Genomic DNA, 24,715 nt, shown 5'->3' on the forward strand with positions numbered 1-24,715 from the left:
CAGCCCAGAGGCTCTGTAAGATTTTGGTCTGGGTTCGGGGACAAAAGGATGGTCCATGCTGTTCCCTTCCTCTCTGTTTTCTCTCTTAGGAAAGAATGTTAGTCTAAAATCTTCTTTGTAACTAGAAGTATCTGTGCCCCATATACATTTTGAGAGTTAAACATACCACATATAGCTCTTTATCGTCCAGCCTTATAAAAACTAAACTTTCATTCCTTTTCAGAAAAGTTATACCCCTCACAGAGCATATTTTACGACTAAAGAAATGTACTGGGAAAATCAAGGCATGGTCTTTGCCCTTGAGAAATTCAAGAAGAGGTTTGATCACACCTAAGATACAAAATAATATCCTAAAGATCTGTATATCTCAACCTGACCTTTGACTAGAAGAGGGGTGGCAGCAACTGAACATGAACCTAGGGACCAGGACCTCGAGATCTAGCCTGATTAGGCAGGCGTTCTTGGGAAATAGGCCTCTTAGGTTTTGCTGTGTCACAAACCACCTGGAACCTAAGTGGCTTAAAATAGCAAACACTTATTATTTCTCATGATTCCATAAGCCATTTGGACAGTTAATCTGATCTACGTTGGTGTGGTGGATCTCTGAGGTCTGTAGGTGGCTTATCTGGAGTTGGCTGGCCTCACTCACATACCAGGAGATTGATAGGCTGGTTGGTCAAGGGGGAGTCAGCTGGGATGACCCAACTCTGCTCTATATGATCGCTCATCCTCCAGCAGGCTAACCCAGGCTTCACATGGTGGTCTCAGGGTACCCAAGGGCAGTAAGAGAGGGCAAACTCCAATATGCAAGCACTTAAAATTTTCTGCTTGTGTCATATTTGCTCTTGTTTCATTGGCCAAAGCAAGTTACATGGCCAAGCCTGAGTCAGTGGGAAAGGTGTGACTCAAGAGGGTGGATCCAGGGAGGTATGAACAAATTGAGGGCCAGTGCTGCAAAAATCTACTGAAGAAAATTAATTTAATTTCTCTTTATCTCAGTTTTCACCAAAATGATAATAATACCTCCTTTACCCATTGTCCAGGGATGCAAAAGGAATAAACACACAAAAGAAACTGCTATATATCATTCAAAGAAAAGGAACAATATAAACATTATTAACTTTACTTCAGTTTCTTCATTTACCTTTCTCATGTCTCCTCTATAACATGACTAATCTATCCCACTTATTGGAAATTCCTATTGAAAGTAAAGGTACTATTTTAAAAATAAATTTCCATTTGTGTCATAACCTTCACCTGTAAATAGGTACATTTCAAGGGCTGTGTGTAAGGATACCTACCTAACAGTGTAAGTAGGAGTATTATTCAGGAACAGAGACCCAGGAATGTCTGTCCTCATGCTAACTTCCACAATTGCCCCTATATGTTAGACTTTGCAGGTACATTTTATTCTAAATAGTTGCTCAGCGCTGCACAGGTTGAACACCTGTTAGTATAGCACTCAAATGATTTATTAGGTAATAAATAAGTCATTAGAGAATGACTAAGAGTTTACGGTGTCTGTTCTCATTCCCATTTGCATGTTGCTGAGTATTACTGAAGGTAACAACACCTTTGCAAATTCACATTGAATCCTACTGGTGCCAAGACTGGGCAAGAGCATTACTTCACCCTTACAAATGACTTCTTTTTCCTATAATTTGTGGCCTCTATAATTTAATTTGATGAATAAAAATTTATTGAGCATCTACTACGTGTGAAGAACTGCTGCAGAGATAGGGATGAATAAAACACAGTCCTTGCCCTCCTGGAGGTCACTATCTAATGGGACAGTTACATAACTAACAACAAACTATAAGGCAAGTCTGACACAGAAGTGCTATGGGGGGCGCTAGGGAAGAAATGATGCACCCCCATGGGATGAACTTGAGAAGACTTCATAAGAATGATGAGCCTTGATCAATGAGTAGGATTTCTCAACGTGGAGAAAGGATAAGAAAACTCTATGTATGGTAAACAGATTGGGTTTAAAGTACACCTGTTCAGGAAAAAGAGATCACCCAGAGTGGTTTGAATGTGGGATAAGTTGTGTAAGTGGAAAAGGAGGTAAGGCCAGCTTGTCAAGACCTTTGAATGCTCTTATTAAAGAGCTTATGGTGAGGGTCTTCAACGGCTTCTGATTAAAGCATTCTCATGATCATAGTTATTTTAGAAGTATCACTCTGGCTTCTGGATCCTGACAAATGGCAACCCATTTTAGGCTACTGGCTATTTCCTTCAACCCAGCTACGGAGTACCTCAGAAATGGGGCAGTTGTTGGATCTGAGTGTCTAATGCAATAACTGTGAGAAGCCTCTAGAAGGACAGCAAATAGTTGGGTTCCAATATGTGTGTCTGTGACAGTAGTTTACAGAGGAAGGGGAAAGATGCCACAGGTGGGGAAGCTTTTATCTTGGGATCTTTTTTTCCCTCATATTTTCATGGGCAGATTGTTGTCTACCCCAATTCCACTACAAGACAAAACAGAATGATTAGTCCTGTGTGCCAACAGAAGATGGAGCCTGTGGCTACCTTAGGGCAGGCTTAACCCATGGGGATAGGGAGGAGATAATAGTGCAGACAGCCCCATGTTCCCTCTAAGAACAGGAGCTGCTATAACTCAACAGAGTACTGGAGGTCTTGGCCAATGTGATAAGACATGAAGAAGAAGCGATATGTGTAAGGATTTGAAAGGAAGTGATAAAACTGTCATTATTTATAGCTTATCTGATTACCTATGTGGAAAACCTCACAGAATAGAAAAACTTTTAGAACTACTACTTACTGTCTGCAAGGATGTCAGGAACAAGATCTCCTTACAAAAATCAGTAGCATTCTTCTACATCAGCAATACTCAACCAGAAAATATATTAGAAAATAAGACACCTTTCACAAGAGCAACGAACCCATAAAGTACCTAAAAATGTACTATATCTGGAGAAAACCATACTTCAGAAAGACACATGTGCCCCTATGTTCATTGCAGCACTCTGTACAACAGCCAAGACACAGAAGCAACCTAAGTGTCCATCAACAGATGAATGGATAAAGAAGATGTGGTACATATATACAATGGAATATTACTCAGCCATAAAAAGGAATGAAATAATGTCATTTGCCGCAACATGGATGGATCTAGAGATTATCATACTAAGTGAAGTAAATCAGAGAAAGACAAATATCATATGATATCACTTACATGTGCAATCTAAAAAATGACACAAATGAACTTATTTATAAAACAGACACAGACTTAGGAAACAAACTTCTGGTTACCAAAGGGGAAAGGTGGTGGGGGCAGGGATAAATTAGAAGGTTGGGATTAACATATACACACTACTATATGTAAAATAAACAACAAGAACCTACTGTATAGCACAGGGAACTCTACTCAATACTCCACAATAACCTACATGGGAAAAGAATCTGAAAAATATGTATATGTGTAACTGAATCACTTTGCTGTATACCTGAAGCTAACACAACATCGTAAATCAACTATACTCCAATATAAAATAAAAATTTAATAAAACTACAAAGTACCTAAAAATTAACTTAAAAGGCTCAAAATAAATTTTTAGAGAGAAATATAAAACTATTAAAGGACATAATATAAGACTTGAATATGCAAAGAGGTGGTGCCATGGTGGTGGGCAAGACCCCTTAACATGTAAAGATACCAATTTTCCCAAAGTTAATATAAAAATTCAAGGCAATTTCAATACACTTCCAACAAATATTTTGAGGGAATGAAAAAGCATATTCCAAAATTTATGTGGAAGAATAAAACCAAAGTCCACAATTAGTTGAGTCTATATTGAGAAAAGAGCAAAGAGAAAGGACTTGTCCCACTCTGCTCCAATGCCGTATAACAAAATGCTATGGTCCTGGTGCAAAAACATGCAAATAGACCAAGGACCAGAAAGTGCTCAGAAATGTATACGTGTGCGTTTATGCATTTGGCTGTGAGTGTACCTGATGTATGGAAAAGAACACACCACAAATCAGTGGGGTCAGGATACGTTGCTTAGTAGATAGTGCAGGGGAAACTAGTTCACTAGATGGAGAATTAAGCTGAATCCCTAACACCATAAACAAAGGTGAATTTCAGAGGCATTAAAGATATGAATGTGAAAGGCAACCCTACAAAACTAATAAATAGAAATATATATATATATATATATATTTTTGCAGCACACGGGTTTGTCACTGCTGTAGCCTCTCCCGTTGCGGAGCACAGGCTCCGGACGTGCAGGCTCAGCGGCCATGGCTCACGGGCCCAGCCGTTCCGCAGCATGTGGGGTCTTCCCGGACCAGGGCACGAACCTGTGTCGCCTGCATCGGCAGGCAGACTCTCAACCACTGCGCCACCAGGGAAGCCCAAATAGAAATATTTATAGGAGAATATATTTATGATCTTTAAAGTGGGGAAGGATTTTTTTTAAAAAAAAAACAAGACCTAAAAAGTACAACCATAGGCCAAAGAAAAAATTGAGGGATTTGACTATTTTAAAATTAATGATAGCATATATGTGAAACCTAGAAAACTGGTACAGATGAACCGGTTTGCAGGGCAGAAAGTGAGACACAGATGTAGAGAACAAACGTATGGACACCAAGGGGGGAAAGCAGCGACGGGTGGGGTTGGTGGTGTGATGAATTGGGAGATTGGGATTGACATGTATTCACTGATGTGTATAAAATGGATGACTAATAAAAGCCTGCTGTATAAAAAAATAAATAAAATAAAATTCAAAAGAAAAAAACCACCAAACATAGCCTTTTCTCCTTTCATAGATTTATTATCTATAGCTAGCTAACATAATTTATTTTTGTATTTAGTATGTTCAGATATCATATACCATAGTATCTTTATTAAATTCTCCCTAATATTTTCTAACTTTTCATGTGAAATAATATTGATATGTGGGATATTATATAGATTACAGTATCTTTGCATATGTATACACATTATTATTTGTAAAAATAAAAGCATGTGTACATGTAAAAAAAATTAATGATAATGATAAGGATGTGTATCATTATCAAAATCAACTGACGGGTGAAAAACTGGGAAAAAAATTGACACTTCTAAAACCAGCAAGGGATTCTCACCTAGAACATATAAGAAAGTTCTACAGTCAATCAGAAAAAGACAGAGAACCCAGTAGAAAAATGGGCAAAGGCTATGAATATGTGACTCACACAAGAAAATCCACTAGCTTTGCTCAACCCCACTAGTTATTAGATAAATGCTCAATCTCACTAGCTAACAGATAAACGAAAATTAAAACAATAGAAAGAGGACTTCCCTGGTGGCGCAGTGGTTAAGAATCCACATGCCAATGCAGGGAACATGGGTTTGAGCCCTGCTCTGGTAAGATCCCACATGCCGCGGAGCAACTAAGCCCGTGCGCCACAACTACTGAGCCTGCGCTCTAGAGCCCACGAGCCACAAGTACTGAGCCCACGCGCCACAACTGCTGAAGCCCACACACCTAGAGCCCATGCTACACAACAAGAGAAGCCACCGCAATGAGAAGCCGCACACCGCAAGGAAGAGTAGCCCCCACTCGCCACAACTAGAGAAAGCCCGTGTGCAGCAAAAAAGACCCAATGCAGCCAAAAATAAATGAATAAATTTAAAATAATAATTGGTGTTTTCAGGACAACAAAAAATGTGAGTGCTTATTGCATATTGGATACTATGCTTAAGATGTTTATACCCATTAGCTCATTCACAACTCTATAAAAGAGACTATTATGCTCCATTTTATTGATTAGGAAACTGAAGCTTAGAGAAGTTAAGTTCTTGCCCAAGGTCACAAAGCTTCTACAAACTCAAATCTTCTGATTCCGTAGCCCTACTATGTATTAGACACCATGCCACAGGCTTCATTTTCATATAATTCTTACAAGTTTTCTCCATGAGATAGGCTTATTATCTTCTTACAAATGTGGAAAGTGAGGCTCAGAGCACTTAGATGACAGGTCCAACCTCTCTTAGCTAGTAAGTGGTGGAGTGCGATGCAGACCCAAAGTCTGTGCTCTTTTCACAATACACACCTGCACATCTCTGCTACTGCTCAAATGATTCTTCAGGCTACCAATTCAAATTATACCTATAGATCAAAAGAATCTAAAGAGATGTCTTAACCTATTGCAGTGTATGGACCTTGTTTGGAGCCCATTTCAAACAAACGGATAGTAAAACCAACAAGAAGACAATAAGAAAAATGTGATACTGAGAAACTATTATTGATTTTTGTGAGTGATGGTAACATCATGATTACCTTTTAAAGAAGGGAGTCCTGGGGAAGGGGGGTGGGAACTATGTATGCACACACAACATGGATAAATCTCAAGGGGATTAGGCTAAGTAAAAGCCACCACACATGAAAGATACATATCGTATGGCTCCATAGATAAAATCCTAAAAACGTTTAAAAATCTATAGTGACAGAAAACAGCTCACTGGTTCTTGGGGTGTTTGGAGTGGGTCGGTACTACAGCCTGAGGGATTAGAAAGGGGCACAAGAAATCTTTGGGGCTATCAGAAATGTTCTTTATCTTGATTGTGATGATGGTTTCATGGATATACACATATGTCAAAACTCCAAATTAAGACATTTTAAATATGTATTGTTTACTGTATGTCAAGTATATCTCAATAAAGCTGCTGAAAAATTTAAAAATTATTTTTAAAAAAGAAGTCCTTTTTAAAAGCAAAATACGTACAGGTAAAATAATACCATTGTTCTCGAAGTGCGGTCCCTGGATCTGCAGCATCAGTATCGCCTGGAAACTTGTTAGAAATACAAATTCTCAACCCCACCCTAGAACTGCTGAATCAGAAACTCTGGGGGTGGGGCTCAGCAATCTGTTTTAACAAGTCCCCCGGGGGACTCTGATGCTCGCTCAAGTTTGACAACCACTAAAATAATGTGATGTCTTGAATTTGTCTCAAAATAACCCGGAGAAGGGAGTGATGGGTTGGTGGGGGTAGAGATGAAACAAAGTGGGTCATGAGTTGATCATTGTTGGAGCTGGGTGATAGCTACGTGGGGACTCATTATAACTACACTCTCTACCTTTTTTTTTTTTTTTAAACTCTTTTTAAAAAAAAATTTATTTACTTATTTGGTTGCACTGGGTCTTTAGTTGTGGCTCGAGGGCTCGTTAGTTGCGGCATGCATGTGGGATCTAGTTCCCTGACCAGGGATTGAACCCTGGCCCCTGCATGGGGAGTGCAGAGTCTTAACCACTGCACCACCAGGGAAGTCCCTCTCTACTTTTATATATATTTGTGAGTTTGCCATAATAAAAAGTTTTCAAAAATCCAAAGTGTTGGGCTTCCCTGGTGGCGCAGTGGTTGAGAGTCTGCCTGCCAATGCAGGGGACATGGGTTCGTGCCCCGGTCCGGGAAGATCCCACATGCCGCGGAGTGGCCGGCCCGTGAGCCATGGCTGCTGAGCCTGTGCGTCTGGAGCCTGTGCTCCACAACGGGAGAGGCCACAGCAGTGAGAGGCCCATGTACCGGAAAAAAAAAGAAAAAAAAAAATCCAAAGTGTTTTCCACAGTGCCTCTTCACTGTTCTCCCCTTGCTCCTCTTGGTCCCTTCTTTTCCAGCTCTCGTCCATCTGGAACATTCCCTCCGCCTGGCCTCCTTGTTCTCCTCATAAGCCTCAAGATGTTGTTGATGTTAAAAAAAATTTTTAAACTATGCAGGAATGTGAAAAAATCCTTATGACCCACTGTTAGTTTCCAAAAATGTCGTATACAAAATACAGTATATTTACTTGGTAGTAACTTGGTAAATATTTTTTGTTGACACAGACGAGAACAAAAATGGAACGTACAAGAATGAAGTTATTGTCAGGTCGGATGGAGTAGTGGGCAATTCTTTTCCTTTACGAATTCCCCCTAAATAGTTTTGTATATAAAAATCACTTGGCTGAGATGTTTCCAGGTTCTAGTTCAATGTTTAAAGTTCCGTTTCCAGGAACTTTAAAGGGAAGGGAGGAGGGGCAAGACAGGGGTAGGAAATTAAGAGGCACAAACGTAGTAATGCATAAAATAAATAAGCTACAAGGATATATTGTACAGCACAGGGAATACTGCCAGTATTTTATAACAAATTTAAATGGAGTACTGAATTACTCTGTTATACACCTGAAACTAATATAATATTGTAACTCAATACTTCAATTAAAAAAAAATGTTCCATTTCCAGTCTTGCCTGTCATGCTTTGTGCAGCATCAGACTCTGTATTGAGTCTTCACAAGACCACCCTGTTGCTCAGCCCCCGGTGGAAGCCCATACACCTTCTTTCACTTCCCTGCATCTCCCCTTTTGTCTGGACAATGGCTACGAGTTAGAACTCTTCCTTCTAGAACTTTTCTCTGCTCTCTTCTCCACTTCTTACCACTTCTCTTCTGCTGACAGCTAGTTACATGAGACCTGTTATGATGGGATTTCTCTTATTCACCATCTCTGAATTGATTTCTTTCCTATGAAGTGGGCCTGTGTCAACTTGTTTGTTCTCTCAGAGGGTAGAATAAGCCCAGGGATCCTTCTTGTAACAGACACATCTGTTGCCTGCACTAAAAACAAACAGCCAACTCAACAGTTACAGGCAAAGTACACTTTATAATCTTGGAGTTTAGTGTTCTTCTTAAACATCTCAAAAGAATTTTACAAATTCTCATTGGAATTAAGTACCACTTCATTTTATCATCAAGTCTCTATGATAAAAATGGAATGACTGAGGTATTGGAGGGATTTTCCCTTCCCATTTCCCCCAGAGGAAACCGAATTTGAAGAGCGAGCCCAAGTTTCTGAGTTTTCATTTTCTGATTCTTTGAACACCCTTTAAGGACTCTCTCTGTATCTTGTCATCATTTCTAACTGCCACAAAACCCTGTCGAGACGAGAAAACAGATATGTAACATCAAAGAGAAGTTTTGCATATCTGTGTTAAAAAACTAGGATGCAGACAGAAGTAACCTAGTTATAATTTATTCCACTGCAAAGTGAGCCCCAAACTCTTATTTCAAGGATAAGAGACCAGGGGAGACCAATGCAAACTGAAATGCAAGCATCTGGGGGTTGTTTGCTAGTTTTTTTTTTTGAAAGGAACTGAAAGGAGGGATAAGCTCATACATTCCTGCAATTGCACAGAACTAGAGCATCCAAGCAAGGGGAAATTGCCAGCTTATTCCAATAGTACGTGGCATCTCTGAGCTCAGGAATACCTCCCAGCCCCAAGAGTCTAGTGATTGGGCATTTCCTGTGGCAGAGTGGTTCTGAGTCTACTGATTTAGAAAGCATCATTGCTTCAGTAGGGAGTTTGGCTTGTTATGACAAAAACTACATTCTTTGAGAGGCCAATGTGTAGAATTGCGGGGGACAGTGTTACTTGGAAATCACTCATTCTTTTCTTAGGGTTCACGGAATTTGGTGTGATTGCTCAAACCAGGGAGGCTGGTGGGGTTGCCCGAACTAGGAACTATGGGGTGAAATAGTCCCCCTTCAGCCAATCAAGACCTTTCTACAGCAGAGAACTACATTTACATAGTGCTTATTATGAGCCACTGCGCTAAGTTCTTCACATGCCTAGCTCATTACATTTATTCCTCCCCTCTCCTCTTTGCAGTATACTTACTCTATGGCTTTCATCTCTTTACAAAGTAGGAAACTGAGACTCAGAGAGGTTAGGTGACTTGCTCAAGGTCACACAGGAAGTGAGTGGTGGAGCTGAGTTGCGAAGTCCAGTTTCATATGATGCCAAAGCTCTTTCCCCTCTACTATTTGGCCTCCCTAACCATTGGTGGAAGTTGTCAGAATCGATATGAAGACTATTTGCTTTAGGTTGGCACCTGTGAGCTTGCTGCAATGTGGTCTGTGACCACACTATGGTTTAAAACACAGGGTTGAGAGAGGACAGTGCTTCAGACTGAGAACAAGGAGAACAGGATCTGGACCAAACCTCTGAGGTTAGAGGAGAGTAGATCCAACCAGCAGGTGTGAAAGGATAGATGGATATGAGAAACCTTAAGCTATTATAGTCTAATGATATCTCCTAAGCAGTCTTGGTGTCAGCTAACCATGGTTTTCAGAATAATTTACCTGGAAAGAGATAACACATAATGGCACCCAGGTTTATTTTCACTTAAAATGCTAACTTTCCCCGTGCATAGGATTTTGATTTATTGTCATTTTTAATCAATCATGAAGAGGGCTTTATAAAAGTCCCGGTGACAAGCCATCATTCCCTACTCGACAGAAGAAGCAGTTGGAGTCCGTGGACAAGTAATTAGACCAGAGTCACAAGTTACCATGGAAACTGGTAGCAGGGGCTGGGTAAGAACTTACGGTCCCTGGTTGGAATCCAGATTTCATTTTCTTGAGTTAGTAAACCAAGACTGAGATCAAGACATCTTTCTTTTGTTTCAAGCCCTCTCTCAGGAGCATCTTGTGTATGTCAAGTGCGTTTGTTTTCCAAAGTACTTTCCCATATACGGTCTCATCCTACACTCACAACCCCGGGTGGGGTTAGACATTCTTATTTCAACGTACAGATCAGAAAACTGATGCATACACTGGGCCAGAGACTTGCTAAGGGCCCAGAGCTGGTTCCTGGCAGAGCCACAAGTCTGGCCTTCTTTCCTGTGGGTCACATTGCCCTCCACCTGATCCTGTCTGAAATTGAGCACGGTAGCTAGGGTTCACACAGAGGTTATGACTCTGAGCCACAGCTGCAGAAGTGAAGAAGCAGATGTGAAGAAAGAGACAAAAGTGACTGTATTTTTTCAAAGACCTAGACTTTCACACAGGGATCAAGGGGTCCATGCACGTCTTGGCCTAGGGGTTCCCTCAGTCACCGCCCAGGCATAGGAAACCCCTTGGTCTTTTCCTTCCTTCTTCCTTCCCTCTCCCCCACCTTCCCTCCATACGCCACCCTCCACCCCACACCAGTCAAAGCAGAGCTCATTAATATAACAAAGAACTCCGTGGTTGGGCTCATATTCTCCTTTGCTGGAGAACATATCAAATCAAAGCTCTGTGGTGTCAGGTTCTTTGTATCCCATTTGGGCAGATGCTCTGCGCAGTGAGCGGAGTGCAGGGGCCCTCAGCACCCCCTCCCCGTGGCGCTCTGGGAGAAGGACACAGCCATGTCCCACGTGGAGCATTATGTGATTGCCAGAAGTGGTACACTGTGCCCCGGATCAACAAAAACAATCACAGCATCTGGAAAACTGGAGAATCCACATCTCAGAGGGCTCCGGAAACACAACGTCCCCGTTTGAGGCATTTGTTAGGGTGGCCATGAAAAGAGCTTGCCTGGGTCTTGGAGACAGAGAATTATCTAGTTGACAATTCAGTCTCTGCTACTCAAGCCTCGTGAACCTGTGCAAGGAAGGTATTTCTCTTTTCCAAGCCTCAGGTGCCTCATCCGTAAAGTGGCAAATGTAACACTCATCCCCACAGGTTGTTGTAAGAATAAAGTGCCAAGTTCAGTGTCTGGCAAATAGCAGGCACTCAATACATGTTAGTTCTCTTCCCGCCAGCCCTTTCCTTTGCCCCATCAAAAGCTGCATTCCCGGGCTTCCCTGGTGGTGCAGTGGTTGGGAGTCCGCCTGCCGATGCAGGGGACACGGGTTCGTGCCCCGGTCCGGGAGGATCCCACATGCCGCGGAGCGGCTGGGCCCGTGAGCCATGGCCGCTGAGCCTGCGCGTCCGGAGCCTGCGCTCCGCAACGGGAGAGGCCACAGCAGTGAGAGGCCCGCGTACCGCAAAAAAAAAAAAAAAAAAAAAAAAGCTGCATTTACAATTGAGTGATACTATCTGAAGAGTTAATTCTTACCTTAAGAAATAAAAATCTCTATACTCTAACCCTTATGCCTGAAAGGCCAACGATTAGCTTGTGTAAAGGGCAAATACTGCCAGACGGCATCAGCTTTGAGAAAGAAGAGCCTGGTATTAGGTGTGCATTTCAAAGGTTTTAGGAAGTCATAAAATCTAACCCTTACACTGAAGATGTCTTCCCTCAAAGCCCCAGGACAGAGTGCGCCCCTTCTGGTTATACATCAACCTTCCATCAAGCTTATAACAATCATAATTACATGGTTATGTATGAGATTGTTTTATGTTTACACACTCTCCAAGAGCAAGCTCTATGCCTAGCACAGTTCCTAGCACATAGATGGCGAATGAATGAATGAAAAGTTTCCACTCACCTTATCTCGTTCCAGCCATATATCAATTCTCTCAATGCCCCAGCGGCTGGGATGACAATCTACATTTTAGAGACGACGAGGATACCGAAGTTCAGAGAGGCTGCATCACTGTCAAGGCCATCCAGCAAGTGGTGGGGCAGGCACTTCTGTCGAGACCTCCTGACACCACATCCGGTGTTCCTTTCCTCCACACTCCTCTGCCCTTTGACTCATCAGCCTCACCCTCCAGTTGATCCAGATGGCAACATTTTAGAGAAGCTCTCCTCCCTGGGGCCTTCCATCTGGGCGTGTCATTTGTTGGCCTGGTACCATCTTTTGAACGCTGAAGGTCCACTTTCTACCTTAATCCATTGAGTAATGAGCTATTTATTAGCTGACAACAGCCTCACCTGCTGATGGCAAGGCAAATCCAAACATGTTCAGTTACACAGGCTTCAGGAAGCCTCTGGCAGGGAGGGTTCCCAGAGTTGGGGTCTTAAGCGGGTGAGGTCTGTGCTGCTTGCTGGGGAGTGGGACGGGGAGGCTTGGTATTCAGCTTCAATGTTTTAGAAGTTTGGTCATTCCATTCATTTCTGTGGGATTTTTTCCCCCCTCTGACACCCTAGGATCAAAAATAAAAAATCACTCTTGTAGGTCAATTATACTTCAAACAGACAAACTCACAGAAAAAGAGATCAGATTTCTGGTTATCAGAGGTGGGGGCAGTGGGGGAATTAGATGCAGGTGGTCAAAAGGTACAAACTTCCAGTTATAAGACAAATAAATACTAGGGATGTACGTACAACGTGATAAATACGATTAACACCGCTGGAAGTTATACAGGAAAGTTGCTGTAGCAAATCTTAAGAGTTCTCATCGCAAGGGAAAACCAATTTCTTCTTTTTCTTTTATTTTGTATGTATACCAGATAATGGGTGTTCACTGAACTTACTGTGGAAATCATTTCATGAGGTGTGTAAGTCAAATCATTATGCTGTACACCTTAAACTTATACAGTGCTATGTTATCAATCATATCTCAATAAAACTAGAAGAAAACAACTTAAGCACTTAGGACAATTGGGTCTCCATTTACATTCTCAATTCTCTTTTAATTGCTATCCATTCTTTACTAATTAACCGGGTCTTTGATCTAGTTATGCAGTAAACAACCCAACCCTCTCCTTTCTCTCCATCAAACCCAGTTCACAAAATTCTATTAAATCCATCCCCTTTTTAGACTTCTCTGTCTCTGGGGAATCGTTGGGGAACGCTTAGAGGTTCATGCTCGAGGAGAAATTGGACTTACTGTTTAGCCAGACAGAACAGAGTGGGAGTAACAAAATGTGTGCCCAGCCCAGTTTCCCTTGAACCAGTGGTGAAATGTGGGGTGAGTGATTTCACCTCCATGCTGTGCATTTCTGAACCTGCAGTAGCTCCTCCCCAACCGCTGTGTTCCTCTAGTACATTTCATCTTCTAAAGACCTTGATGACAAATCAGAGACGTGAATGTTTCAAGAACCACAGTGAAATGCTCACTCACCACCCGGAGGTGTGGCTCTTGATCAAGAGTTACAGGCAGAAAAGGTCCTCCTTAAGTCTACCATCCTCTGAAAGCGCTTGTAACAAGATTGTCTTTGTAACTACTTCCTTAAAAAGACTTCAAAGCCCTTTATAAACCCAAACGATAGCTGAGAGGATAGGGACAGCACAGTAGCACCCCTTGAAATGTGGGTGGCATGTGCTTCCTGGAGACTTTCAGCAGACAAGCTGCTCTATCCCTCCAAAACTACCACGGACAAGCAGCTTCTCTGGTCACTGAGGCCAGCCTGAGAGTCCACTTAGGCTGAGGATCAGCAGAGACCAGAGAGGTGTGGGCTGGTCAGGCCGCTGTGGTCAAGAGAAGAAGGCAGGCTGGTCCAGGTAACAAAACCAAAGGTCATATACCAGGGCTGGGGGTGGGCACCCTTCAGCAGACCATGTGATCTGAGCCATATCTGTAGGCAGCAGGGAGCCAAGAGAATAGGCAGGGTCACAGAGCAGGAAGGAGACAGAGCCCAGCATGGGGAGCAGGGCAGACACGTTCAGAGGACCCAGGGAAGCCAGAAGCACAAATGACAAGGGTAGTGGTGGGAACAGCGTGCGGCAGTAACAGCAGCAGGAAGGTTTAGTGAGCATTGGGGGCAGCAAGTTAGTAAGACCTTTGACTTAACAACTGAACATGGACTAAATACGAAGAGGGTCAGAACCGCAAGTATATGACTAGATGTATGCATATATTTAAAAGAACACAGACACGTGAGGAAAGTGGGCAGAAACGAGCAACAGGTGATGACAATCTGCACTGAAAACAGAACTCAGACACCGATCTAAGCCAAGATGCAAAACACCTGGTACAGAGCCTTACACTGAGTAGGTCCTCAGTAAATAACGTTAAGTCCCTTTCTTTCACCGCTACCCCAGAGAAGGGACGCCCCCCTCCCAGCTTCCTAAAGAACTATTGATATTATGAACTAGTATGAGCCTTGCCTACTTACCTGTTATGAGAGCAAAGTCTAATTGCTTAGTAAAGCTGTGTAGTCTATTTATCTGTATATCTGCTTCTATCTCACAGTGTATCCCCACTGTGCCATTTACCTGTTAATTTCTTGGCGTCTAAATTTCAAAGGTAAGACCTTATCAGGACCCACTGTACCGTCCACAGAAATTCGTAATTTGAATGCAGCCCTCGCCAAACCCCACCTGTGTCGTCCAGTCCCTAAAGTGTGCCCAGTCCAGGCAGGCACACGATTGGGGCCCAGAGGAGGCTCCTGCCCAGATGGCATTGTACTAAGGGGGCTTCTCAGTAAGGGCAATGACAGACCAAGGGCGTGGCCATTGAAGCGAGTCCCTAGACGCACCCCCTCCCGACCGGGCCAAGGCAGGCGGATCCCCACGCCTGCCCGCGGCTCCCACGGAGAAGTGGGTTCCCAGGTCAGCCCCGGCTCCGGGGAGCGCCCGAGCCGCTGTCCCGCGGAGAGCTGCTGAAGTCAGGGTTACAACTCACCTTGGAACTGGGGCGCCAGACCTCCCGTAGGCAGGGCGTTCTCCCGCCACCCTCCACCCGGTGACATCATGTGTTTAGGACTGAGTCTCTCCATAAAAGCAGCCCGCGGGGAGCCGGGAGCCCAAAGAACTGACGTGCTCGCCCTTGGCGCCCCGGCTGCACGCACGAGCTCCCGGTGCGCGCCCCGCCGGCCCCAGCGCCGGAGCCAGAGAGAGAGAAGCCCAGCTGCCGGCAGCCCGCGCCCGCCTCCTGTTCCGAGCAGCCGCCAGAAGATGCCCCTCCGCAGCCCGCACGCGGCTGCCGTCCTCCTACTCGTGGTCTTAAAGGAACAGCCTTCTAACCCAACCCCACACAACGGTAAAGTTTCTTCTTTCCTAACAATCCCGAGCGATCAGCCACACCTGGGCAGAAGGATTTCCACGGGGCTCGTTAATGATAAAAATCATCTGGGGGGAGCGGGGAAGGACCTGCATGGTCTCAAAATAGCACATTTTTACAAAGGATGCTTCGTTTTCCTGTGGAATGCAGGATCGGCTCCGGTTGCCAGGGCGCACGTCGTCTTCGCATTAAAATATGTTTGTGTGTTCTCGGAGCACTCCCGCTCTGGAGAGGTGGTTTGGGAATTTGCTAACCGGGGAGGAGAAACAGAACCGGGATTTCAAATATTGTGCCTCGATCCACGTGCACATGGTGGAGTGACCGGGGTGTTCTGGGCAGCCTCTTTACCAGGGAGGGTTTGCTCAGTGGTGGGTGCTTTTCTTTGGATGAGAGGCTCTTTACCACTGTTTCACCTCCAAGTCAAAGGAATGATGCCTCCCATCCTTAATCATTATTTTTCTCCAGAAGGGCTCTACTTCTGGTACGCGTGTGTGTGTGCGTGCCCTCAGACGAGCACACACAGCTTATTTCTGAGTGTAATTAGGGCTTTGAACCCTGAAGGGCTGGAGGCTGGTGGTGCCCAGCCAGTAGCAGAAGGAGATGGAGGGGCCTCATCGGTAGGCTTAGGTCTGGGCAGTGAGTTGCAGAGAGCAGCCAAGGTCAGGGCTTTTGCCTGCCTCTCCACAGCTGGGTGAGCGCTTTTCTGGGGGAGTAGAGGGTGACTTATGGAAACTTCCCGAGTAACGGATGGTGGCTCCTGCCCTTGACAGTTTGTCCCAAGTTGTACGGACATCTGTAGCTGTGACCATTCCTGGACCCAGGCTTGGCTGAAACACTTACAGAAGGGCCCAAAGTGACTAGAAAGGCGGACGATCCACCCTCCCTGGCTGGGTGGTGGCAGTGGGAAATTGGTCTCGCTCAGCGGCATGGAAGCTGGAGCCCCCTCCCCTCAGAGGTCACGGTGCCCATGGGCCAGGGCAAGGGGAGGCGGGGGGGAGCCTGGCTGTCAGCAGCTTTGCCATTCTTCTTAATTCAGTTCGAGTCCACTAGCTGGCATGAAATGCTGGGTAGTATCTTCCTCATCTGGTGGGGCAGAAGGTGGGTGGAAGAAAGTAGTTACAGAAAAGTGGAAATTAATTTATAAAACTGCAAACTTTGACACAGATTCCCCTCTGAAGAAAGCTGCCCTGAGACCCAAAGTTTGATTGACTTGAAAGAGCTCCAAGCTGCTCCAGGACGAGAGAAGCCCTTTACCAGCCCTCTTTCCTGAAAGCCTGTTACTCCCCTCACTCTGGGGGCAGCTCATCCTCCCCCCTCTGCTTCTCTGACCTCCCATACCCTCCTCTCCCCCTCGCTCTTTTCCCTTCCCCCTTCTCCCAGTCGGGCTGGGGAAAGTTTTCAGTAAAAAATTTACTTTCACCCCACACTGAGGAGGCAGCCTGCTTACCCCTTGATTCTAAGAACACAGCTTTTAAAATTCTGTTATGCCTCAGGCAGGTTTCTTGGCTTTTTAATTGCCTCCAGGGACAAGGTCAAAGCAAAACTCGCTGAGGTGTAAAGTGTCAGTATTAAACCCAAGGTTTCAGGGTGGAGCGGGGTTAAGCTGGGCAACAGGGTGAGAGTGTGGTCCGCCCTCCACCTGGGGCACTTAAACTCCCAGCTGTTGGCGCTGGGGAACATCAGGGTTAGGGAGGGAAGGGGCATAATAAGGTGAAGCCTTGCATCTTCCAGACATAACCTAGGAATACTCAGCTGCTGGAGGGGAACATTTCAATGAACTCTGCAGAGCCTGCTTTGCCTGAGCCTGGTGTGCAGAGCTGGGCAGCCTTGGGCTGTGTGGACGTGGGTTCTAGCACCCAGGACAGGAAGCAGGCAGGGCCCTGAACCCCTGACCCGAATCTCTGTAAACATCATTTTCTCCGAAGGCACCCAGGACATTCTCCTTGCCCAGTATAAGCTGGGTCTGCAGGTTCTAACAGGCATCCAGCTGGGCCTCCCAAGGCTCCGGATGGAACAGATAACCTTCTTGGAAAGGGAACAGTGCTCTCAGGAAGCTACTGAGGTGTAACCGCAGGGGCCTTTGCCTGGCCTGCCTGTGGGGTCAGTTTAATTCTGTGAAGACCCTTGCCCCTAAAGCTAAAGGTGGGAAACCAGGAGGGGACATTTCCAAAAAGCAAAGGGGCACACTTCCTTTATAAAATCTTCCTGCCTTCAGTTCTGGCTGAACTGAATGAACCAGGCTGGGCCCTGACCTTCACCCAATAAGAACCCCTGACTCAGCCCACCCTCCCCTTCATTTTACCGTGCTTCTCCTCCCCAGACTCCAGCTTCTGAGCCCCTCCAGGCACAGCCCTTGATACCCAAAGCACCAAGTCCTGAGGGCCAAGCAGGTTCGCTCAGAGAAAGGAGGGCAGGAAAGATTGCTCTGATGCTGCTGCTTTTTAAGAACAACTCCCCAGTCCTGTGTCACCACCTGAGCCCTTACACTCCCTGATGCACTCGATCACACTGGGCCCTGAGCCTACCAGAGTATTATGCTGATACCTCATCTGAGGATGAGAGCTGCAACAACATGGAAGCCGCAGCTTAGCAAGCTTTGGGGAAAGTAGCAGAAGATGCAGGTTATTAAGGCCATGATTTGATTTTGGTGCAGGTGCAATTAAAATTTCTGGCCAAGGCAGGACTGCTCAGAGGTAGCAGATGTTTTTCCTGGTGGCCTCCAGGATCACCGAGTGGCCTATGTCTCTCAGGGAAGCAGTGAGGACAAACTTCCCCGTTCTTTGTGGGGTTTCACAACCTGGGCCTCCAAGTGCTCTGCCTGGCTAAGTGGCAATCACCTGGCTTCCTTTGCCTCTGAAATCCATGATTGTATTTTAACAGAAGCCCTCAAAGAGAACGCTGAGGGGAAATGTTCAGAAAAGAGGTTTGAAGTCTTCTGTAGCTTGGTTCCAAAGCCAGGCTGTTTTGTTCCTTTTCACTACTGTTTCAGTAAAAGGCTAGCAGTAAACTTGGGGGTCACATACAAGTTTGGGTTCCCCACAGTTCTGGATGTCTTCATCCAATTGCTAATTCAGAGGAGGTTAATCTGGGGACTATTAACTCCCATCCGGTCCATAGCAAGTTTCAGGGGGTCTGTGGGGCCCTGTGTACTTTCGCCTGTAAGCATCTTTGCCGCAAGCACTTTCGCTGCGTAACTAATTGACCCATAAGGCAATTTTGCTGTAGAAAATAAAATAAAAGTAAAAGAGGGATATCAAGAGGGACATAATGAACAGAAACAGAGTCACAGATGTAGAAAACAAACTTATGGTTACTGGGGGTAAAGGAGAGGGGAGGGAAAAATTGGGAGATTGCGATTAACATAATACACACTACTATATATAAAATAGATGACTAATAAGGACCTGCTGTATAGCAAAGGGAACTCTATTCAATACTCTGTAATGAACTATACGGGAAAAGAATCTAAAAAAGAGTGCATATGTGTATGTATAACTGATTCACTTTGCTGTACACCGGAAACTAACACATTGTAAATCAACTAAACTCCAATAAAAATTTTTTTAAAAAAGGACACAGTGAAACATAAATAATTAACAATTTAAAAGACTTTATTGCAAAATACAAAATATTTGAATACATTTAAAACGTGTGTAGATTCATGGCACTACTGTGCAAATAACTGATTTTATTTTGTGGGTTGTACCTAAGTATTTGTCTTCCAAGTCTTTCATTCATAGTATTTTATACCTTTTTCTTTCTTTCTTTCTTTTTCTTTTTGGTTTGTTGATTCATCTCCTCATTCGGCAGTGCACTTTTTCGTTCTCGCTAACATTTCTTCCTTCATTGAGAGAGGTATCAGTTTCCAAATACAGGGATGCATGTTTGTACCTGAGCTTTGTGTTGCACTGTGAAAGCCTCTACCGTGTGGTGTATTCTTGGCATCTTGTCACATCTCTAGTGACAGATGTTTCAAAGTTCTGTGGGAAATGTTGGCTCAACTCTGCACCTTCGAGGCCTTCTGCCTCTTTCTCCTCCAATGTAGTGTGTTTCAAAATGAGAAACCAACTCTTGGGGCAAATGATCGTCATCGGTCAGCTGGATAAAGACATCAATAACATCACTGCACTGACTGCAAGAAACGCTAATGCACTTCAACCAGTGGAAACCAAACTGTCAAACCAAAACTTTCAACTAGTTATTTGATCTTCCACAGAAAAATTGTCTTCATGCCAATTAATTATGCAGCAGCGAAGATGTTTATGGCAAAGAAGCTTACAGTAAACAAAACAAACAAAAAAACACCTAACATGGTTCTATGGACCTCCTTAAGTTAACTGTACATGAAATTTTGTGTCCAAGCTTACGGGCATTTTAAAAATTAATTTTTATTGGCGTATGGTTGCTTTACAATGTTGTGTTAGTGGGCATTTTTAGTGAGGAAAGGTCCATAGTACTGATCAAATACTCTAAGGGGTCTGGACTCCCCCCTCTACCCCAAAGATTGGGAAGGAGACTCAAAGATTCTCTAAGTTCGTGGGAAGTGATGGGAAATGTGGAGATATGCTTCTTAGCAGGCACTGATCTTCCGCTTCTCCTTGTGGACTTTCATTTTCTCATCTATAAAACGAGGTGTCGGGTTGCAGGTATGTGAAAGAGCCCTCAATCCATCTCTTCCAAAGTGGGATGTCAACAAATAATGCCTAAACCAAAGCAAATCATGAAGGCACAACATGGGCATGTTTTATAGAGATGAGATAATGCCAAGAGAATCATTTTAAAAGAATTCACAGTGGTTGCCATAGGGAGCAGGAAAGTGACTAGGGAATGTCAGGGGACCAATATTTTTATTAAAAGCCTTATAGAACCATCTGACTCTTTAAACCATGTAAAAGTGTAATTTGAAAAATTGCCAATTGAATTTGAAAATTAAAAAGACTGAGGCAAAGAAATGAAACAGAACAACAAAAAAAATAGGACATTAAACCAGCTTACAAAGAAAAAACAAACAAAATCCTCTTTTCGCTTTTCAAAACCACCATTGGCTTGAGTAGGAAATGCCCAGTTGTGATAAGTGACTACCAGATGGTTGGTCAGGTAAGTTTTACTGCAAATCATTCCCAAGAGAGAAAGGAGATGTGAGTCTTCCTCTCGCATCAGTACCCTGGTGGGCCGAGAATCTCAGAGGCACTGGGAGAAGCTGGGAGAGAGGGACATAGGAGTTGAACAGTCCCCTCGTTGTGATGTGTCCCGAGACACCCTGAGTCTCAGTTTGGGGTCTCAGGCTCCTCCTGGAGATGAAGAGGGAGGTGTGCCAGCAGGGTAATGAGAGCACAGCTCTGCAACGACTTTTTAAAAACTGAAGTATAGTTAATGTACAATATTGTCAGTTTCAGGTATACAGCAAAGTGATTCAGTTATACATATATCTATATATTCTTTTTCAGATTCTTTTCCCTTATAGGTTATTACAAGATAGTTCCGTGCATATAGTTCCCTGTGCTATACAGTAGGTCCTTGTTGGTTATTTATGCAACGACTTTTAAAAAAAATTTTATTTTATATTGGAGCATAGTTGATTAAACAATGTTGTGTTAGTTTCAGGTGTACTATGCAATGACTTTTTAAAACTATGTTTTGCTGTCAGCACAAAGGACTTTTATGAGTGAAGGGTGTGGAGTGGGAAGTGATAGGTGACTTTCATTATATTCCTGGCAGGACCTCTCCTCCACATTGCCACTGCCCCTGGAATTCTAACTCAGATGAGGGTGGCAGCTTCCTCAAAGAAAAACTTTCCTTTGGGGATTAGTTTTCTCCTCTTTATGTACTGAGGTGAACTCTTCTCCAGGCTGTGTTGTTAAGTGGGAAAAAGCAAGATGCAATGCAAAAAGGCGGGGGGGACAGAATACAGACACCTGTGTGTGCAGTCACACTGTGCAAGTGTTCCCATCAGCTGGTGAAACTAAGTCTAATGAAGCAGGGAGTTCGGGTGGCAGGAATCACTTTCACTGTGTACCTCTTGGTGGCTTTTGAGTTTTGAGCCTTGTGACTTTATTACCCATTCAGGTGATGAAATTTGGCTTCTCTAAGATATATGGGAGGCTTTGATCAAGAAGCGCCCTCCCTGACCCCTGGGCCCCTGCAAAAAATCACTGCCTTGTGCTTTGTCTCCCCTGGGAGCACAGCTGCTCTGAGAAGCAGTTGTTCTGACACGGACTCTGAAAAAGGTTTTTTTTTTTTTCTAATTAAAAAGAATTTTTTTCTTACAGTTTGAGATATACTTGACACACAGCACTGTATAAATTTAATATGTACGGTATAATGATGTGACTTACATATATCATGAAATGATTATCACAATAAGTTTAGTGAACACCCATCATCTCATATAGGCACAAAATTAAATAGAAAAAAAAATTTTCCTTCTGATGAGAACTCTTAGGACTCTCTTTTTTTTTTTTTTTTTGTGGTACGCGGGCCTCTCACTGTTGTGGCCTCTCCCGTTGCGGAGCACAGGCTCCGGACGCCCAGGCTCAGCGGCCATGGCTCACGGGCCCTGCCGCTCCACGGCATGGGGGATCTTCCCGGACCGGGGCACGGACCCGTGTCCCCTGCATCAGCAGGCGGACTCTCAACCACTGCGCCACCAGGGAAGCCCCTCTTAGGACTCTCTTAACATTTTCATATGTAACGTCCAGCCGTGTTAATTATATTTAGCATGTTGTACATCACATCCCTAGTACTTATTTATGACTGGAAGTTAGTACCTTTTGGTCATCTTCATCCAACTCCCCCTGCCCTCACCCACTGCCTCTGGTAGCCACAAATAAGATCTCTTTTTCTATGAGTAAGTTTGTTTGTTTTTGAAGTATATTGACCTACAACACTATGTTAGCTCCTATTATACAACATAGTGATTTTTTTCTATACAATTAAAATGTCACCATCCAAGGATATTAGTTATTGACTATATTCCCCACACTGTACATTTCATATCAGTGACTCATTTATTTTGCAACTGGAAGCTTGTACCTCTTACTCTCCATCACCTATTTCTATCCTCCCTCCATGCACCTCTCCTCTGGAAACCACCTATTCTCTGTATCTCTGTTTCTTTTGTTATGTTTGCTCATTTGGTTGGATTTTTAGATTCCACATATACGTGAAATCATACAGTATTTGTCTTTCTCTACTTATTTCACTTAGCATAATACTCTCTAGGTCCAGCCAGGTTGTCACAAATGGCAAGATTTAATTCTTTTTTATGGCGGGGTAATATTCCATATATATATATCTATGGAATATATATATATATATATCTCAGTTCTTTATCCATTCACCTATTAATGGTCACTTGGGTTGCTTCCATATCTTGACTATTGTAAATAATGCTGCAATCAACATAGGGGTGCATATATCTTTCCTAATTAGTGTTTTGTTTTCTTTGGATAAATATCCAGGAGTGGAATTGCTGGACCATATGGCAGTTCTGTTCTTAATTTTTTTGAGCAACCTATAGATCAATACTGTTTTCCATAGTGGCTGCACCAATTTACATTCCCACCAGCAGTGCATAAGGATTCCCTTTTCTCCATGTTGAAAAAGTCTGAAGTTCTGGGCATCCACCTCCTTTTAATTTCACCCATTTAAAAATAAAATCTGCCATGTTTTCTCTAACTTGTTCAAGCTCAGTTGTACTTACTCGCTTTTTTTCTTTTTCTTCTTTGCAGGATCCAAGTGGACCTATATAGGTAAGTAGAGATCTTAAATACTTTTTTGAGGAGATGACTATTTAATGAGAAAGTCAGAAACTTCTTGATCTGTAGAGGTTATTTGGGGGGGTTGGGGAGAGCAGTTCTGGTATTGTTAAAAGAGGGCACAACGTCCTCTCTAAAGACTTGCTCCACACGGGTCTCAGACAGCTCTTTCTCCAAGGAGCTGAGCCTGCTTTGTGCATTTGAACTGCGAGTCACAGTGTAAGGCTTTCAGATTCCTGCAAACCACCCAGGTGAGGATGCCCAGGTTACCTTCAGACTGCAAGGGCCCTAGGCAGGAGAGTGCCCTTCTCCTCTGGAGGACATTTATTCTACAGTAAACAAAGAATAAAGGGCTCCTTTCTGAAAGTTAGGCTCAGGCCCAAGAACTTAAGCTGCCAGTGTGTCTAGAATTAACTTCTCGTTGCCGTGTTTGTAAGCAAGCAGTGGACCAAGCAGTGATGGTCAGTCCTTAGTGAAAGAGGAATGCTTGTCTTAAATGGAGAGACAGGGACATCAAGTGTGCAAAGAGGTTTCGAGATAAGCAGCTTGAAATCGGCTTAGCTCATGTATTGCAATGAATGGGAAATTTGGTCATCAGCTGGGGCGGGGATGGGGGTCAAGCTCTAGGGTCCACTGGCAAGCGCAGGAATGTTAATAATGACTTGTTTGGGACTGAGTGACGAGGGATGTGCAAGAGACATTGTTATGGGGAGCAGGAGGGTGGAACTGGCCTCACTGGCACAGGAGGGGTGGTGACAGGCAGGGAAGTTGATTACTACAGAGGAAGCAGAATCCAGAGAAAGATCTGATTTGGATTTGCTAGTTAGCCTTTCGATGTTTGTTAGCCCGAGAGGCAGAGAAAAGTCCCTGAGCTAATCAACCAGCTACCTCCAGGCCAAGGTCTCTTTGGCTCTAGCATTGCATGGCTCCACTGCTACTAACATCCCTTACGTACTTATTATGGGCAAGGCACGTTGCTAAGTGGGTGGGTAATTAGAAGCATAGGCTGTGGTCTGTAGATGGGAATTACTTAAAGCTCACAATTCCAAGCAGAATATAATAGGTAATAATAGCAGATAACAAGTAAACGATTCAGCACTCTGATGGTTCAGAGGAGGACGAGAGTGCTAGGGCTAGATGGTCAAGGAAGGCTTCCTGGAGGAAGAGGGTTTTCAACCGGACCTTGGAGGATGGGGAGGATTCAGTACGATGGGAAGGAAGTGCTATTGGCCAAGTTGATGATGGTATCACATGAATGGAGGCAAGAACGAGCAAGACGGCATTTGAGGGAAAACATGTAGAGAAGTCGTTACAGG

The 24,715-nt window shown here is 43.9% G+C and overlaps 3 protein-coding genes across 7 annotated transcripts in view; 1 reads left to right on the top strand and 2 right to left on the bottom strand.

The window, feature by feature from the left end:
* USP3 (ubiquitin specific peptidase 3) overlaps positions 1-12,816 on the bottom strand; it is a 214,862-nt gene extending 202,046 nt beyond the window's left edge. For both annotated transcript variants that reach the window (XM_033437088.2, XM_033437089.2), the window contains exon 1: positions 12,241-12,816. The gene's annotated coding sequence lies outside the window, so the exon portion shown is untranslated. The remainder of the gene's footprint in view (positions 1-12,240) is intronic.
* A 2,556-nt stretch (positions 12,817-15,372) lies between these two features.
* CA12 (carbonic anhydrase 12) overlaps positions 15,373-24,715 on the top strand; it is a 61,216-nt gene continuing 51,873 nt past the window's right edge. For 2 of the 4 annotated variants that reach the window (XM_033437091.2, XM_033437093.2), the window contains exons 1-2: positions 15,373-15,621; positions 23,373-23,393. In XM_033437091.2, the coding sequence (XP_033292982.2) occupies positions 15,537-15,621; positions 23,373-23,393 (106 nt within the window). In that variant the 5' untranslated portion in view covers positions 15,373-15,536. The remainder of the gene's footprint in view (positions 15,622-23,372; positions 23,394-24,715) is intronic. The other 2 variants (XM_033437090.2, XM_033437092.2) reach the window with 1 other exon arrangement.
* APH1B (aph-1 homolog B, gamma-secretase subunit) overlaps positions 19,385-24,715 on the bottom strand; it is a 114,626-nt gene continuing 109,295 nt past the window's right edge. Inside the window, exon 8 of the mRNA XM_049706201.1 lies at positions 19,385-20,345. The gene's annotated coding sequence lies outside the window, so the exon portion shown is untranslated. The remainder of the gene's footprint in view (positions 20,346-24,715) is intronic.

Source organism: Orcinus orca, chromosome 2, assembly GCF_937001465.1.
Source record: "Orcinus orca chromosome 2, mOrcOrc1.1, whole genome shotgun sequence".
NCBI lineage: Eukaryota > Metazoa > Chordata > Mammalia > Artiodactyla > Delphinidae > Orcinus > Orcinus orca.